This window comes from Brachycentrus maculatus, unplaced genomic scaffold (assembly GCF_059751285.1).
Source record: "Brachycentrus maculatus isolate JH-2025_06_01 unplaced genomic scaffold, ASM5975128v1 h1tg000190l, whole genome shotgun sequence".
NCBI lineage: Eukaryota > Metazoa > Arthropoda > Insecta > Trichoptera > Brachycentridae > Brachycentrus > Brachycentrus maculatus.
In genome coordinates, this window is record NW_028280941.1 from 1112758 (window position 1) to 1132500 (window position 19743).

General features: G+C 32.8%; 1 protein-coding gene across 1 annotated transcript in view; it reads right to left on the minus strand.

The window, feature by feature from the left end:
* The window catches only part of LOC148307758 (uncharacterized), a 45281-nt gene that overhangs the window by 11629 nt on the left and 13909 nt on the right, over positions 1-19743 (minus strand). The window contains exons 4-8 of the mRNA XM_088262865.1: positions 9844-10007; positions 6530-6661; positions 3836-4015; positions 2255-2638; positions 1952-2107 (exon numbers count right to left, since the gene is read on the minus strand). Coding sequence (XP_088118991.1) covers positions 1952-2107; positions 2255-2638; positions 3836-4015; positions 6530-6661; positions 9844-10007 — 1016 coding nt within the window. The remainder of the gene's footprint in view (positions 1-1951; positions 2108-2254; positions 2639-3835; positions 4016-6529; positions 6662-9843; positions 10008-19743) is intronic.

Genomic DNA, 19743 nt, shown 5'->3' on the forward strand with positions numbered 1-19743 from the left:
CGCAATTATCGCGAATTTATATACAAAAACTAATGCGTTTTAAACGGTAAAACATTATTGTAGTACATATATAAACTTATTGGGAATGCATACAACCGAAACGGTAGAAATTGATTGGGAGTCGACACGCCGTACACGCGACCGAATAAATATTTGGAAATCCCCGAGTAATACAATAGATTGCATTTTTTCCTTCCTCGGTGAATCACTGAACCACCCTATTAAAACAGCGTTATAGCGAAACAGCGTAAATAGGGGTGGCGTTAAGCGGGGTATTACTGTATTTACATTCGATATTTCGATCCCCTCCAGATAAACTATACTTTATACCATATATACTATCGTAAGCCACAAATGAACCAATTTAAATCGAGATTTTTTTTGTTAATTGATTCGGCAGTCACTTTGTGGAAATACGAGTTTCCCTCCATTTTTTATTTCAATTATACTTGATACCAATATTTTTTTAATCTATTGTGATATTTTGATGCATCCCCCATCATTTTCAAACACCGTATCCAAAGCTAAGATTTAACTTTGGAGTTGTGGCCTTGTAATGCTTCAATATTTCTTTAAATATTTTTTTCTTGAAGAAAAGATTTTCCCATGAATTCAATCGGAATTGTCAAGTATTTTTTTTAATCAATGAACAAAGATATAAAAAAAGATATTTTAAAAAGATACGGGCTGTAAAGTCTAACGAACTTTCATTTTACTGTTTTTAACATTAAATTTTTCGTATGTCATTTAATGGCTGACAATAGTATAGGTACGTAGAAATGGTCGATTAGTTTGCTGTCTATTATACAACATTATTAAAAAATTAACCGCTATTGTGCAGAGATTTTTTCTTATTGCTGAAGAGTTTTTTTTGCAAAAATGGTCCATTTAAAATTTAGTGGACATTGTAGTCCCCAAACAACAGGTTTCTACAAAAAAACACATTCCAATTTTTCACTAAAAATTAGTTAAATTTGATTATTTATGAATATTTTTAACGAAAGCTCGGCCGCCAAAATACACTGGTGTAATCGTCGGTATATCGACGGCCGCGTTTTTTAGCAAAATAGATCAGAGTCGATATATCGATTCTCAGCACTCTAACGGTTAAGATACGTATATTATATCTAATGTGTTCATGCAATCTAGATAATTTTAGAAGTTAAACTAATTTTTACATGCAATTACTAGTTGGTATTAAAAATTTAATTAAAATTTTCTCGGTTTTTTTTGTTGATTTTCCAATACATTTTGCCAATTTTTTTTCCGAAATTTTACATATTATTAATTAAATAATATGTTCCACCATATTATCATTAAAATCATTACCTTTTGAGCTTTGACTCTTTTTCGTGTCCTCGACTTGCAACACATCAGCCGTGTCGGATTTGTGAACATCGCCATATTCGGAAGCACTTTCCCCGCGTACAGTGCTTCCTTCGTCATCATTGCCATTGGAGTCGAGTCGGCTGTCTTTAATTTTGCTTAAATCTACATCCGGATCATCTCCTTTTTCATCATCTGTATCTCCGTATTGACCCTCATTACCGATATGATCCTCTTCCTCATAGTCACTTGTATTTCTGCCACTTTTGATGGTGGGTGTGCGAGTAGTTCTTCCGTTTCGGATGGGGGATGATAGAGAATCATTTCCGGCTGGTGACGATGGGTAAGTTCTGTCACCATCTTTCGTTGGAGACGGTGAACGACTTGTATCATCGTGGTTACTGTGTGTAGATTTGCGATTATCATCATCTAATGTTAGGGGTGTTTGTCTGTGTTTTACTGAATCTGGTGTTTTTGTTAAAGGGTTATTTTGTGCGGATGCTGTTTTAGACATTCGTTCATTCGTATGGGTAATAGACTCTTGATTTTTAGAAACTGTGTGCTTATTACTAGGTGCGGTTTTAGGTATGGTTGCGGACTTTTTGTGAGTGCTGTGTGCAGATACATTTGTGTTAGAGGAATGTAAATTGTCAGTAGAAACGTTAGAGTCATTGTTGATATGTGTTTCTGTATCAGGTGACCCAACAACTTCACTGACATGTTCGCGGTCTTCACCTTCGAAATGCTCTTCTTTGAACGAGGTTTCGTATTCTTTGTTATCCTAGAACAAAAGTCTGTATTATTGTTGAAATCGGATGTTTTCGACTGCGGGAAAACATCGTAAAGTAACACATCAACTAAAAAGCGTAGCAAATAAAATGGTTTTGCTCCATCACACTAGAGGTGTTTTGAAATAAAGCTTACTAACATGTTGGGACGATCGATCGTTATCTATATCGTTTTCTGTATCCTGGTTGTCTTCATCTTCATCGTGGTCCATCTCAGTATTCTCCGTTAGAGCATCGTGAGAATCAGTGACGGGAGAAAAGATATCGGGAGAATTTTTCTGAGTAATGGCTGCAGTCGGTATGGCTGGAACAGAGGAAGGTTTTTTCGTCGCTGTTGTTGACCCCATTAGTTTTCTCGGTCGAGTGGGAAGGGGAGCAGTTGTAATATCTGCCTTTAACAAATTCCAATCCCAAGAGGAAGGGTAAGTCGCACTTGCAATCCTGGGGGCTTCTGGGATCACATACAGCTGTGTCTTGTCGATATCAGTCGGGCGGTTCTTGTAGAAGCCGGCGGATTTCATTTTCTGAAACCATTGTTATTGATTAATCATAAGTAGAGCTAAAATCAAAAAACTTGAACCAAACGATTAAAACTTCTTTCCAAAAGAAATATGTTTATTTTATAGGTGTTTCAACTTGAGATAAAACATCTATCGTTATTTTAATGAATTTCTTGAAGAAATTTATTTTGATTTGTAATTTTACTATTCATTCTTTAAAATTGTTAATATTAATGCTATTTTTTTTTTACTGTTTTCTACCTATTTTTCCAGCTAGGGCCCAGCATTCTTCAATTCAACTTTATTTTCTCTTAATCCAAGTAACATTTAACGTGATCGATTTTATTCTTAAAACACCGTTTTCGCATTGAAATAATAAGTTCTTCTTCGAAAAAATCAAATGGCTTTGAAAAGAAAAGAGTAAGTATATATAAATTCCAAAACAAAACAAAATCATTACACATTTCTTAAAAAATAGGAAGTGAACAAACATGTGACTTCTTCGGTGGTCTCCTGTGGAATGAATTCTATGTTAGCAAATATATCTCCTTAGAATTTATATGTTTTTCTTATTTTTCTACCTTATTTTATGTCCTAAAATGTTCCATTTGAATTCAAATGCTATCATAAATACCAAATCACGCACAGGCTATACCAATGTGGGATGTTATTTATATTTTAAAAATATAAATGAATACTCCCTATGAAACTATGAGAAGCGAAATTCAGAAAAACGTTTAAACAAATAAATAAAAAAATCATACATTAAGTATCAGATCCGGGAGCTTTCAATGTAGATCCTATGGATATTGTTATAATCAAAATAGTATGATTTTTCTAAGTCCATTAATATATATGTTTCCAATCACTTATCATCCCTGATCCCTTTTGACTGTGACTGCCAATCAACACACAAAAAATAAAGCCACTCGAGATCTACCCAAGCTCCTTTGCTTAACCGTCAAAATATTTTGAATTTTGTTAAGTAGATAGTGTTTTAGTATTAATCAGTCTTGATAAAGAAGCCGTTAGCTTCGAAACCGGTAGAAAGTATGATTAAGTTATAATAAAATATTTATAGTGATTTTAAAACAAAGTTACATTTTAATTATAAAATGAAAAATCACAAAGTTAGTGCTACAAATATAAATTACATTTATAATTCGTTTGGATCGTATTTATTTGGTATATTTCGCGTTTGTAATATGAATCGGAACATACATTATCCAGTTTTCCCTCCTGTGCGCCATTATCTAGAAGAGTGTTGTAAATGCGATCATCGTCCTTGGCAAGTATGGACCAGTGAAGCGGTGTCCTTCCGTCGTTATCTGTAGACGTCGTCCCTTGGGGAAACCTCTCTAGTATGTACTCTGCGATTTCATAGTGTCCTAATCCTGCTGCCTGAAGAAAAACGATAATATATAACACATTTGGCTACCATGCTGGAGGTCCCGGGTTCGATTCCCAGGGGGGGGGGAAATAAAAAAGTGTTATTTCACTCAACTTTATATTTAATGTTGCCATGGACTGGCACCAGAAGCGTAGGAATGATCTTTTTGTCTTTAATATAATAAACGAGCAAATTAACATCGCAAAAATTTGATGCAGTGCCCCATGCACCATTGGGTGCGAATAAGAGTGAATAGTAGTAGTACATCAGCAGTATTATTGTATTAGGAGATCCATTAATGTAGAAAAGGTGAATAATATTTGTGGCGTTCTATCCTCTCTGCCTATCCCCCCAGGGCATCGGCATGTGAGTTTGTTAGTTAATTAGTCAGGTAACAATAAGTCTACCGACCTAATAAATAACAGCGATTTAAAAATCTTGATAAAAAATGGTTTTTATTAATATTATAATATGTGCTAGAAACGATTAAAATGATCAAATTCAACGCGTTTATTTTCATATAATGTAAGCATATTACCATTATACTTCAACATTATTGACTTCAATAACGTTGGAAAATGCGTCAACCTTAAAAAATATTACGAACTTACATATAAATTAAATCATTATGTATGTTAAAACACGTAAGACCATAAACATTACTTAAATCAGTGGTCGTCAACATAATCCGAAAATAAGTCGTATCAAGATTGTATGAAAATTGTAAAATAGTACATCTTTAATTTTTTTCTTTTTTGTGTGTATAATAGGTTAAAAGAGATAAAAACAGTAAAAAAAACGTATGTAAAAAGAACTCCACCGACAAGCACACAAGTTGGCTTGGTGGGTCTCTGGAAAAAATATTTTAATTATGTTTTATAATTGTTCTATTAAATGAATGTGCACAATTTTTGTAAATAAAAAATAATATGTAAATAAAAATCCTTTTTTCCCCTTAGCCGCACCGAATGGTGCATAGGGCACTGCATCACGTTGACACTAAGCTTAATTGATTGCGAACAAGATGATGAGTCCTGCGCTTTAGGTACCAGTCCTGGTGATATTAAATATATAAATATATGGGATGAACCCCTTAAATTTTAAGAGACCTTGGAAAAATAAAAGGTATCGGAAGACCTCAAAAAATATGGTCCGCTGTGAGAGGTAAAAATTAGCTGCGAGCTGTAACCTACAGCCAAAAATGAAAATGTATTTGCAAAAGATTTAACAAATATTTTTATGCTATTAAATAAGCAAACAATACAAGTTAATATTCCATTTAATATTGTAAAAATAAATATTCTATTTAAAATTTATTTATCCTCCGACCCTTAGGTTTAAAAAAAAATTAAGTCCTTATCTCAAAACAGTTGGTGACCACTGACATAAATGTACTCGTTTATATAACGACGTGTAATACCAACGCTTAAGTAACAAGAAAGCAACAGCTTTCAGTTCGTATAAGGCAAAGCTTGTAAGTTTTAAATTTGCCGTATGAAAATTTATGTAAATCAGAAAAATTGTTTTGCGTGTGAGCACGCAATACTTGCGAGCTTTAACGTTATGGATGCATTCTAGATAATATGTGGAAAATTTTCCTCTATAGAACTTGAGTATAAGAAAAATATTGAATAATTTATTAGTTGATGCCTTAACAATTTAATCGCATGCTTTTTCTACGAGGTACAATACATTGTTACTTTAAGAGTAATAATATATTTATATATATATATATATATATATATATATATATATATATATATATATATATATATATATATATATATATATATATATATATATATATATATATATGTATATATGTATATGTATATATGTATATATATATATATATATATATATATATAATATATATATGTATATATATATATAAATATATATATATATATATATATATATATATATATATATATATATATATATATATATATATTTATATATATATATATATATATATATATATATATATATATATATATATATATATATATATATATATATATATATATATATATATATATATATATATATATATATATATATATATATATATATATATATATATATATATGTATATGTGTGTGTGTATATATATACAATTATCCCGGCGATTATTTCGACTCCTGACCTGACCGCTTTCAAATATTTAACACGTTTGATCATGCCCAGCATTCCTTGGTCTTCTTCTGCTATTTCCAACTACATTCGCCTCATATATTTGTTTTACCTTTGTTTCCTCACTCATTCGTTCAACATGTCCAAACCATCTCAACACACCTTTCTTAATTTTATCGATAATGCTGATCTCAGCCTTGCATTCATTCCTTATTTCACCATTCGAACATCTATCGTACAACGTTTTGCAGATCGCATTTCGACTGCGTTCAGTCTACTATTCATCCATATTTTGCCAACTCCATGATTCACTACCATACACTAGGGTTGCTACCAGGACTCCATAAAGCACTGCCAGCTTATACCCAGGTACGTGAATTTAATCTTACCTTATGCAAGGGTGTTAAGCCATTTAAATCTTGACTGGAAAATATTATGGACGGTATCGGATCTGATGTGACAGTTTTTAATTTTGCTAGATCATTCTGGACGACTGCAGTGTGCATCTCTTTGATAGTGCCCTGAAAAAAGACAAATCGATTATTACATTTTGGGTGTATTCAAATCTTTGTTCAAAAATACGGATTTCTCTACGTAGGAGTTATTTTTACTTTTGACATCTTAACATAGATAAACTAACTAGCTAACTAACCATCACGCCGCTTCCCCGCAGGGGTAGGCAGAGAGAAGAGAGCGCCACACCACTCTGTCCTTGCAAACATTATTCGCCTCCTCCACGTTCATGCATCTCCTCATACATACCCGCCGATTGTTACGACTCTAACCTGACCACTTTTAAGTATTTGGCATACCTGTACGTGCCATGTTTTTCTCGGTCTTCCTCTGCTTCTTTTCCCGCTAACATTCGCCTCATAAATTTGTTTTACCGTTCTTTCCTCACTCATTCGTTCTACATGTCCAAACCATCTCAACACACCTTTCTTAATTTTATCGATAATGCTTATCTCAGCTTTGCATTCCTTCCTTATTTCACTATTCGCACATCTATCATACATCGTTTTGTCGCACATTCTTCTGAGAGATCGCATTTCTACTGCATTCAGTCTACTTTCATCCTTCTTTTGCCATTCCATGTTTCACTTCCATACATCAGAGTTGGAACCAGGACTCCGTTGTGCACTGCCAGTTTAGCTTCCGCTGATAGGTTTTTATTTGCTATAACTGATTTCAGTGCACCATTCACTTTGTTCCCAGCATTCACTCTCTTTTCATCCCTAGAAAACATACTACCCAAATACACGAAATCATCTACCTGTTCCAAAATCTCTCCGTTTACCAATATTTCACATTCAGATCTGCATTCTTCTCTTTCAAAAACCATAATCATGGATTTGCTTTTAACATAGATGAAGAAGAATATATCTTAGTCATACAGGAGAAAGTGACCAAATGCATTTATTTTACAAAACCGTGATCATTGAATATTTGATATCTTACTAACTTAATAATGCCCTGGCCAAAAAATCCCAAAGGATTTTAAACTTGGAAGTATAATATATTGACTTGTTGAAATGACTAACTGCATTGATGTTTATTTTGCCAAGCAAAAGTGACTTAAATGGCCCTCCTGAACATTTTACGTTTTGGTGGTTGGTCACTTTCTCCTGTACGACTACGATATACAAGAAGTCTGGGTTTTTGATCTGTCATGGACTGGTTTAAATGATCACTTTATACATGTATAAGATTAACCATTCTACCCATGGTTGACAACCAAACTACTCAAATTTCAAAACACTTGTAAATATGATATGATTAATACGTCACTTGGTGTGCGAGTTTGGGGTAGAATCTTTGGCTGATTTGGGTAAGTTTTTATTAATTATGATTTTAGTAAGCTTTTATCAATGTAAAAATAACTCCTGAGTAGTGAAAACCAGATCTGTGAACAAGGATTTGGACACGTGTTTTATTTACTTCACTCTAACTACTGCGCGCCACAACAGTGTGGAAGCGAGACAACAATCGCGAATTGCATTGTGTGTGATACGATTACTCAAATCAACCATAGATACTGCCGTGAATTCGCACATGATGTGACGTACGAGTTCCATAATTTGAATAGTGTGTTATCAATCATGTGTAAAATGGTAAATATTACACGTGTGTAAAGTGATTACTTTAATTAACCTAACACACAGTAAGCCCTTCTAATACCCAGACTTCCATATTTTTCTTTATATTTTGTTAAGATGTTAAAAAGTCGATTACTTAGTTAAAAATTTGATGAGTTGAAAATTTGTATTGTCATGACCCTGAAGTGTTGCTTTATAGGTAATCAATAAATGCGTGTTTTCAAAACGAGGTTAAAATTTCTTTTGTTCAATTAATTAGTTGATGTGTCCCAGGGTCATAGTGTGGGGGCATTTTTACTTAATAACCTTCTTTCTTAGCCCACTTATTAACCACTTTTCTTGCTTAAAAATGTTACGTGGTAAATACTACTTTTTCTTCAAATCTATTGTGACATATCGCTCACTCCTTTCGACAACATCAAATATCAAAAAGCTTGATTTTTCAGGAGATCGTTTTTAAAGTTTAAGAATATTACAAAATGTATTAAAAACAAATATCAAGCCACTTATTAAACTTTTTACTGTGCAACAGATCTTTTTAGGTAAAATCTGAATGTTTTTTCTCCATTTGAAAAATATTTTGTATATATAACAAAATAATTAAACGATACCTTTTCTTCAAAATGCGAAAACAACACTTTCTGCCCTGTAGCGGGTAAATATTAAGTTTAAAATATGCCCCTTTTGGTGGGATATAGTACATTTTCTGGGCATACCGAAAACATGCACAACTGAAAATTGTCGATTTTTTATATGTGACGTTGTTGAAAGGAGTGAGCGATATGTTTCGATGCATTTCGCATCATTTTTAAACAACGTAGCTTAGTCAAAAAAATTGAGTTGTGTCCTTGAGACGTTGAAGGATGAATAGGGGGTAGAATGCATTTATTTTTTATTTATTTATATATTTATTTAGTGGGAACAAAGACAATAGGGGAAGTATTAGTCATTGTCATTTTCTGACATCTCATCAAAGATGAAGAAGAATATGGAAGTCTGGGCATTTACGGGACTGACGCCCGTCATAGGCTGGTTTTCAGTGATCACTTTACACACGTGTAACATTCACCAATTCTACCCATTATTGACAACCACACCACTCAAATTCTTGGAAGTTCTATATATTTGAACTAATTTTGAAAAATTATTCTCGAATACTTTTTAGTAATGATTCTTTAGCAGTAAAGTTATTTTTAGCCATAAGGTTGTTTAGCAGTAAGGTAAATTTTGTAGTATTGATTTTTTAGCAGTAAGGTTATTGTAGCTATAAGGTTGCTTTAGCATTAAGATAACTTTTATAGTAATGATTCTTTAGCAGTAAAGTTATTTTAGCTACAAGGTTGCTATAGCAGTAAGGTAACTTTTATAGTAATGATTCTTTAGCAGTAAAGATATTTTAGCTATAAGGTTGCTTTAGCATTAAGATAACTTTGGTAGTAATGATTCTTCAACATCAAAGTTACTTTAGATATAAGGTTGCTTAAGCAGTAAGATAACTTTTATAGTAATGATTTTTTAGGAGTAAAGTTATTTTAGCCATAATGTTGCTTTAGCAGTAAGGTAACTTTAGCAGTAAGGTTACTTTAGCAGAGTCGTGAGTTGAGTACCATGATATGAGGGACTGCCTCGAGGAACCTCTTGACTGCAGGCTGGCTGGACACCTCCGTGCGCAAGCGCGCCCCCTGCCCCCGCCACACCACCTGCTGCAGCCGGCCCAGGTCCCTGTCGTGGCACCATATCCTGATGTTGGCAGGCTTGATGACCAGCTCCGCTAGAGGGAATACCATAATGAAATGTTATTTATTTATCCGACACTGGATTATTCATCCTACATATGATATGAAATTTAGGATTGCTGAATCCATCGAAACACGTGTTGCAAAATATGTTAAGAAATAGTGGTACATATTTACCAATTTCAAAATGTAAAGGTACCGGTTTTTCACTTCAAATCGGACGTACAGAATATGGTAGCTTGTGCACTACACGGAATTTTACCGCCCGGCAGTCCGGTTTTGAAAAAAAAGCGACTACAACAGTTTAGCGCGATCGGATTTACGCGCAACGTGTTCACGCACCGATCAAGAGCACCGATCCGAAAAAAACGGACAAAAGCACAAGCTAATCGTCGTTTTAAAACGCTAACTGACGTGCCGGACGGTAAAATTCCGTGTAATTCCGTGTGGTGGACAAACGCCCCCAGTCGTTAAGTTGGCAAGCCAGCGCGACGCGCTGGCTTGCCAACTTAACGACTAACGCACTTGCTAGCTTTAAGAATAAAAGATGTGGGCAAGTATTCACATCGACGTTATTTAAACATAGATTCTATTTTTTTATAAATACAATGTAAGGTCTAATTTGTTTTGTAAAACATTTAATTTGATCAATTAAATGCCAAATAAAATTAATAAAGTAAGAGAGCAAGCAAACAAGGCCGCCGTTGTGGCTGGATGCTTAAAAATGCTAAATGAAGAAATAAACACATGTTGAAAGAGAGTAAGGTGAGAATTTATAAGACCTGCATAAGACATCATGACATACGGCAAGAGCTGACACCACGAATACGAAAAACCTTCTTACAACCACCGAAATGAAGACTTTCCGACCCATTGCAGGCCTAACACTTCGCGACAGAGTAAGAAACTCTGAAATAAGACAAATCTGCGATCTCGAAGATGTTGTGCGATGGGGAAGAGAAAGAAGACGTTTCTGGAGAAATCATGTGGGAAAAGCAAGTTCGGATCGTGTGGTGAGGACAGCAGCTGACAGCGGCATAAGAGGTAGCAGACCTCCAGGAAGACCACTTAACGATGGAGAGACAGCTAGTCATCCACCTCCCAGGAGCGCACCGGATGGTAACAAGACATAGTCCTAACTAAAGAAGAAGAAGAATAAGAAGTTGTAAGGCGTCTAATTTGGTTTGTAAAAAGTCCAAAGAACTTTTATTACCACAAAGTCACTGCGAAAAAAGTTAATTCTTCGATAAAAATAATAAAAATATAATCTCATAATTTCTTTGTAGCACGATCATCAAATATTTTAATTACGTAATTAATTTTAAATAATGATGGTTTTAAGTAAGTATCAGCACATCAGAATGAAAGCGGAATAATTTAAAAACAATTTTTATCGGGACCTTCGTGTTTGCAAACATTCCGTAATTCACTAAAAAACATTACTTTGTATCAACAATATTCATCTTACAGCCATGTGATCCGTGAAAGTCTATTTATATATTTTCATTTATATTTTAAAATACTAAAATTGCTCACGAATAGCAAAAAAGTTAACTAATCGGCAAATATAAGGTTGTTGGTAATATTTCGTATTGTGTAATAATAGAATTTGCGTATTTATATTAAATTTTCAAAGGTTGGAGAGAAAATGCCATTAAATCGCACATTTACTGAATGCTATCACGCTTCTCAGGATTATAATCGCTGCCTTCAAATACTTCTTATATCTGCAGAATCAAAATTTTAGCTTTTGAACGATTCCATAATTTTGGTGTTGATGACTTTATTTGATTGGAACGAAAGCGAATATTTTTATATTTTAACAAAAAAATAATACGTTCATGACTTTTCATATTTTTAACGAAGCCTGCTAAAGTTTTATCTTTGATATGAGGGATAGTACTTTTGATCAATGTTTATTAACCTTTTGTGTGTGTATAAAAATTGCTATTTTTAAAAAAACAATAATTTTTCAGAATTTGCTTACTATTAAATAAAATAGAAAATGATTACAAATTAAACCACAATAACATAGAAGTTCTAAAAATAATAATACGTAAAGTTGTTAACTGCAACGTTTTGAAACAATAGAAATTTTAAAAATAAACAAAATTTACAATATGAAAATGACTAGAGCCTCTCCTCTTTTGTTTATGTTCCTACTGATAAGAAAAAAAATCAACGAAAAAATTATCAAATAAAAATAAGAAACAGCTTCTACCCCTTTTCAACCTTCAACGTCCCAAGGACCCAACTCTAAAATTTGGAATGAGCTTTACATACGGTGTTTGAATATGATGCGGAATGCATCGAAACACGTGTCGCAATAGGTTTTAAGAAATAGTGGTGTTTACTGAAAGTAAAAGTTAAATTAAAAATAAAATATCCTGTGTTTTAATTTATGTATTAATTTTAAATCTATTGAGTTGTATTTTATGCGTCTACTAAGTTGTATTTTATTAACAAAAACACATAAAAAATTATATTCAAATGGACTACGGTCCTTATGTAGCTATACAATTCTAAGTGACAGTTTTAACACGTGCAGCAATACTGTATAGTTAAAACTGTCAAAAAAACATTTGATCTTCACATTCGTTTGATAATGCCCTAACAAGGCGAAACGATTGTCACAGTATAATTTGTTATGTGTTTTTGTTAATAAAATACAACTTAGTAGACTCAAAAAATCTGTGTTTGATTTAAAATTAATACATAAATTAAAATGGAGTTCTACAAATTAAACGCCAAATCAAAAAATAAATATGCTGTGTTTAATACTATATTTTCATTAGTTGCAAGGATTATTGACCAATAATTCACTATATCGTTACACAAATACGGTGTTAAGAACTTCTGAATGTCATCATTTTAGTTTGGTAGTAAATCCATCGGTTAGGGGTTGGGGGTTGGGGGTCGCGTGCAAGAATGATGTTGGATGGGAACAGTAAGTGTTTTTGGTGAGTATCGAAGCACGCTACGTATCGCCTTGTAACTACTAGCATAGAAAAGGGATACTTATTATATTTATAACGATAATGCAGCGAGAGACAAAACTTTTAAAGGTACTTCAGTGAAAATGGATTGATTGATTTGGTTTCTTGAATGTTTTTCGCAGATATTTTGTGGCAATTTTTAATTAATGTTTTACTTAGTAAATACCACTATTTCTTAAAATCTACTGTGACACGTGTTTCGATGCATTCCGCATCATTTTCAAACAAATGATGCGGAATGCATCGAAAGACGTGTCACAGTAGATTTTAAGAAATAGTGGTAATTACTAAGTAAAACATTAATTAAAATGGATAGATTTTACCACAAAGTGACTGCCGAATCAATTAATGAAACTTTGTGGCACATTTTATAAACTTTATAAAATAAAACAACTTTTTTTGGTATCGTAAGGCAAAAGATAATTAACTCTAACCTAACTATGAGTATTTCAATGTTTTAGAATTAGTATATAAACCCTGATGATGACAAGGTTCTTGTCGAAACCGGTTGGATAAAGTGTACCAATAAAAAGTGATTGATTTGGAATTATCTTTGTAGAATGATTTATATATAAAAATATAATACTATATTTCATGTATTTGGGAAGTGTGATTTCAAGGGATGGAAAGATAGAATGTATAAGAAAAGAGAGCGAATGCTGGGAACAGAATGAATGGTGCACTGAATTCAGTTTTAGCAAATAAAACCCATAAGCAAAAGTTTACAGGCAGTAAGTAATGGAGTCCTGGTTCCAACCCTAATGTATAAGTGAAGCATGGAGTTGGCAAAAAACGTTGAAAGTAGACTGAAGACGAATATGCGACAAAACGCAAGAATGCAAGAGTGAGACAAGATTATCGATATTTTTTTTTTAAAAGATGTGTCGAGATGGTTTGGGCATGTGAATCGAAAGAGTGAAGAAAGAACAGTAAAATAAAAATTAATGGGACGAATGTAGTTTGTAATAGAAGTAGAGGAAAACCGAGGAAAACTTGGCATGATCAAGCATTTCAAATAATTGGTATTTCAAATTCTTCATCAAATATTTCAAATACTTGAAGGTGGTCAGAACAGGAGTCGGAATTATCGGCGTATATGTATGACGAGATGCATAAATGTAGGAGAGACGAAAATTGTTTATAAAGACAGATTGGTATGGCGTTCTATTCTCTCTGCCTACCTCTGTGGGAAGCGGCGTGATGGTCGGTTAATTATTTTTTTTTATTAACATAAATTGTATACATTTATTTAAATCACAATTTTAAACATATTTAAAAAAATATTTTGCAAAGACCCACCAAGCCACCTTGTCGGTGGAGTTCTTTTTTAATACGTTTTTATTGTTTTTAACCATTTTAACCTAATGTACACAAAAAAAAGAGAAAAATTAAGAATAAATATATTTTAAAATTTTAATAAAATTAACTCTTGATCATTTACCCATTTAGTTAGTTTCGTAAATATTCAGACTAGCGAATGCAATTTGTTGCCAATTAAAGAAACTCACCGCTCGTTGCGTCCTCCATTTTTTTTGTTAATTCTAAGAAAATCACTCGAAAAAAAACAAATAACGAATGAGATAAAGTGTAATTAATGTAGAAGGGTGAGAAACGTTCCCTAAAGGACGTCCGGTCACGTTATGCGTATTAAAGTCAACTAAACTTATTATCGCAATACATTTGACTAAACGGAGAGTTGGTACGTTTTAATGGGTTTCTATTTTTGACGCAGGTAATAAAAATTGACGCGGGGAAACCGATGTACGTGGAAATAGAGTAACAGAAGCACAGTAGCTTATAGCCATTTCAATAAATAATTCCTCGTTCTGGAGAACCCTCACAGCTCACGCGACGTGTTAGGTTATAAACCACAGTTTCCCAAAGTGGTCTGTATGGACCCCCGAGGGTCGATTTTGACTTGCTAGGGGTCCATGTCAGCTAAAAAAGCAAAAAGAAAACCGGTGGACATTATGATTAAGTTAAAATAAAATATTTAACGTGAAACAAAGTTATATTTTGATTATAAGATGGAAAATCACGAAGTTATTGCTTCAAATATAAATTATATAAAAAAGAATATGTTTTATTACGTTTTTATTTAATTTAATTTAAATAAATAATAATATTATTATTGACAGCTTTTAAAGCATTTTAAAAGAAGTGTTTTGTACTCATAAGCCCAGTATTCGTTAAATCGCAACTTTCTCTAAATCCAGGTAACATTTTACATAACTGTTTTTTTTCTTAAAGTACCGTTTTTGTATTGAACAAAATATTTTTTTTAAAGAAACGATTATATGGTTACAAAAAGAAATTAATAATTAAAGAAATTAACGCTGTGTTTGCGTGTAAGGTCTTAAGAGAGTAATTTTTCACGAAACGTACATGAATTATCACATATCATCGTTTTTCCTTACATTTAAAGTTCTTCCAACCGCATTTTCAGATCTAATATAAAAGCATTTAGGCTTTTTGACAGACCCCTCTTCCAAAGGAATTTTATTTTATGAACCAAGTTGCGAAAATTATTAGAAAATAGGAAACAAAATTTTATCCCGATTTTACAGAGAATTTATATTTAAAAGCTTTAAATTTTCCTATCACTGTCAATTTAAGTAAACACAAGTTTGTAAAACCACCACAATTAGTTTGTTCAATTAGTCAGCTTTATCCGATTCCAACCCGACGTTGGCCGGTGCACAGACGCCTCCAGCCCCGACCAGCACAGCAAACATAGACGGGAAAGTGCCAAGGCATTTGCAGAAAATGTTCATACACGTCTACGGAAAAAAAATGAAAAGTGGTCTATGGGGCGAAAAAGTTTGGGAAGCTTTGTTCTAGACTCTAACCTGCGAGAAATGTGTCACTAATTGTTTTTATTACTTAAGCTTTTATCCCGTATACCTTATACAATACGTGGTAATAATGCTTTGACCCTTACCACTCACATGTCGAGTGTAGCTCGACATTGTATTTATCACGCCAACTTCGATGTCGAGTTTGCCTCGACATTATACCATGGGGATTACAACTCTTCGATAATAACTTCAAAACCCATGTTTACAAACTACTCTTCTTCTTCTTCTTCTTCTTCTTTTAGGACTAGGTCCTGTCATTCTCGGGTCGCTCCTGGGAGGTGGAAGACCAGCCATCCTTCCATCGTTTAGGCGGTCTTCCTGGGGGTCTGATCCCGCTTATGTTGCTGTCCCCTGCCACCCTCACCACTCGATCCGAACTCGCTCTTCTCACATGATCTCTCCAGAAACCTCTTTTCTCTCTTCCACATTGTACAACATCTTCAACATCGCAGATTTTTCTTATATCTGAGTTTCTTACTCTGTCGCGAAGTGTTAGGCCTGTAAAGGGTCGTAGAGTCTTCATTTCCGAAGTCCTAAGAAGGCTTTTTGTTCTCGCGGTGTCGGCTCTTGTTTCCGTGTCGTATGTCAGGATCGGTCTTACGCAGGTTTTATAGATCCTCACCTTACTCTCTTTCAGCATGTATTTGTTTCTCAACTATGTAACTACTACGAACTACTCACAAAAAATAACTAGATTTTCACGTACCTATATCATAATGCATTGAAAAACAAAATTTAGTAGTTAGAAGGATGGATATAGTCCCCAATGTACACCCAGTGAATATGGTCATTAAGACCCCCTTGAGTTGATGCTTTTACGACATTTACTTTTTTACTTTGCTACTGTTTTATTTTTATATGTATGTACATACATACATGTGTATGTATGTATGTGTGTATAATATATTTATATAAGCTTTACCCAGCCATACGTTACTATGGCTCAGTGTGGTTAAATGGCGTAATGTTAGCGATAATGTAAATACAGGGTGTCTTATTTTGTATTGAAAAGTACGAACAACTAATGAGGTGGTTATTCTCAGTTCTACTGCCTCTCAGCTGCAATAACAAGTAATAAAGTGTAATGGGTATTTGCGAGAGGCACTCAGAGCCATATACAATAGATTGGGCCGTTGATGTATGAAGAAAAATATTTTTTTGGATATCAAAGACAAAAGGGTCTAAAAAGTTGCATTTTGGATTGCATATAACGAGAAAAATATTTTAAAAAAATATTCAATATTACTTTTGGCCCTCAACCAGAGCTCAAAGTTTTCGGATAAGCCATTTTTTGCGCTTTACCAGCTGTTATATCGTAATTTAGTAATATAGATAGTCTAATTAAATTTTACGATTTGTAATATACTTAACTTAAAAATCACATCAAGGCAAAAGTTGCTCTTTACATTGTTATAAATAGGTAGCATTGTTTTAGTAAGTCATTATATCCATCAGTATTCGGAGGGCGCACGGCGCTCTAAGGAATCGGTTGCGCTGTCCGTAATTTTCTTTAGATCCCTGTACTTTAAAAACGAATACTTTAAAACGAAACGAAACGCTTTCATTGTTGAATTCGCAAAAAACGTCATCGGCCCACCCTAATATAAAACACTGAACTCCCTTTCACACGTTTTCGAAATAACACGATGGATAATAAAGAGATCATGACATGTGGGATCGAATGCAGAGCGGACACCGCAGTAACAAAAAAAGCACTATGAGTGTCAGAAGTGAAGACTCTAAGGAGCATATCTGGCAAGAGTCTATGAGATCCGAGATGTCATTAGGTGGGAAGGCAACGAAGAAGACAATGGTATGCGCATGTGAGGAGAATTGAACCATCCAGACTCCCCCACATTGCATTGAAAGGCCAACCCCAAGGCAGACGATTCTCGGGCAGACAACCAAAGAGATGGGTTGACAGCTGTGAATCGAAATCGCAGGAGGTTAATCCCTCTTGAAAACAGGAAAAAGAAAAAAAGAGAAGAAAAAACAAACAATCGTTTGACAATACGTAACAGTCATTCGGAATTTCTTACATCCCTCGCAAATACTTACTACTGAGTACTATGCACAAAAAGGTATGCGAGGTACTACAACAAAGAAATGTTTAACTAACTAACCAACCATCATGCAGCATCGCCACATGGGTAGGAAGAGAGAATAGAATGTCACACCAAACTGCTGTCTTTGCAAATAATCTTCACCAATTCTACAATCACGTTATTCCGACTCCTAACCTAACTACGCCCAAGTATTTGAAATGCTTAATGATGTCAAAGTTTTCCTCGGTTTTCCCTGCTTCGATTACCATCCACATTCGCCTCATAAATGTGTTCTACTGTACTTTCTTCACTTATTTTTCACACAGGCCCAAACCATCTCGACTCCTGGCCGTATTAGCTCAGCTATAGTCCGCTTAGCTCTATGGCACGCTTCATTCGGGTCTGTATATACGTGTAAATTTACAATAAACATTATGAAATGTAGGCTCACACTTCGCACGATATTTATCCATCATATAATAAGTACTGATATACATGCACACGACTTACTGTTTTATGTATAATATTGCTACGCAATAATTACCCTGGATAAGGAAAATGTGTATTCAGTCGAGCTTTCATATTTCGATGTTAGAAAATCACACGAAAAGTTTTGTATGTAAAACATAAAATTGATAATACAGGAAACATTTTGTAAAAAAAATATTAATATGTATGCAGGATTGACTAAGCGGAGACAAGCTCAACTATATTTTGTTTACTAAAATATCGTTTTTCATAAAATATGTAAATATTGCGTGATTTATAAAAAAATATATAAAAAGATTCTGGAGAGATTCTCCTAACATGCGATAAACACATGTTAGGAAAGAATCATTTAACCCCACACCACTCTATCCTTGCAAACGTTATTCGTCTCTTCCACATTCTCCCTTTCACATCTCCTTCCCTAAATACGTGCAGTACGCTAAATTAGAGAGGAAACTCGGTATTTAAAAGTACTGTACAATATATTAATGTGTATATCACTAAATATAAAGACATTTAATTTTTATTTTATATATATATATATATATATATATATATATATATATATATATATATATATATATATATATATATATATATATATATATATATATATATATATATATATATATATATATATATATATATATATATATATATATATATATATATATATATATATATATATATATATATATATATATATATATATATATATATATATATATATATATATATATATATATATATATATATATATATATATATATATATATATATATATATATATATATATATATGTATATATATGTATTATTACATAAGTAAATAAAAATAATGAAATAATTAAAAATCCTGTTTTCCCCTTAGCCGCACCAAATGGTGCATAGGGCACTGCATCGCGTCGACACTATGCTTAATTGATTGCGAACAAGATGATGAGTCCTGCGCTTTAGGTACCAGTCCTGGGTGATATTAAATATATATATATATATATATATATATATATATAAATGTGTGTATATATATATATATATATATATAAATATATATATATATATATATATATATATATATATATATATATATATATATATATATATATATATATATATATATATATATATATATATATATATATATATATATATATATATATATATATATATATATATATATATATACACACATTTAAAAAAAAACATATAACTTATATTAACATTATACAATAACATAACACAAAATTTAAAAATCACTTTTTTTAATAATAATATTTAAAAAAAATAATAAATAATATTTACCACTGTTAGTAGTGATTTCTTTTCTGCGCCTGGATTGTTTCATATTTTTCTTCATGTGGAAGTCTTACACAAAGATTTTTAG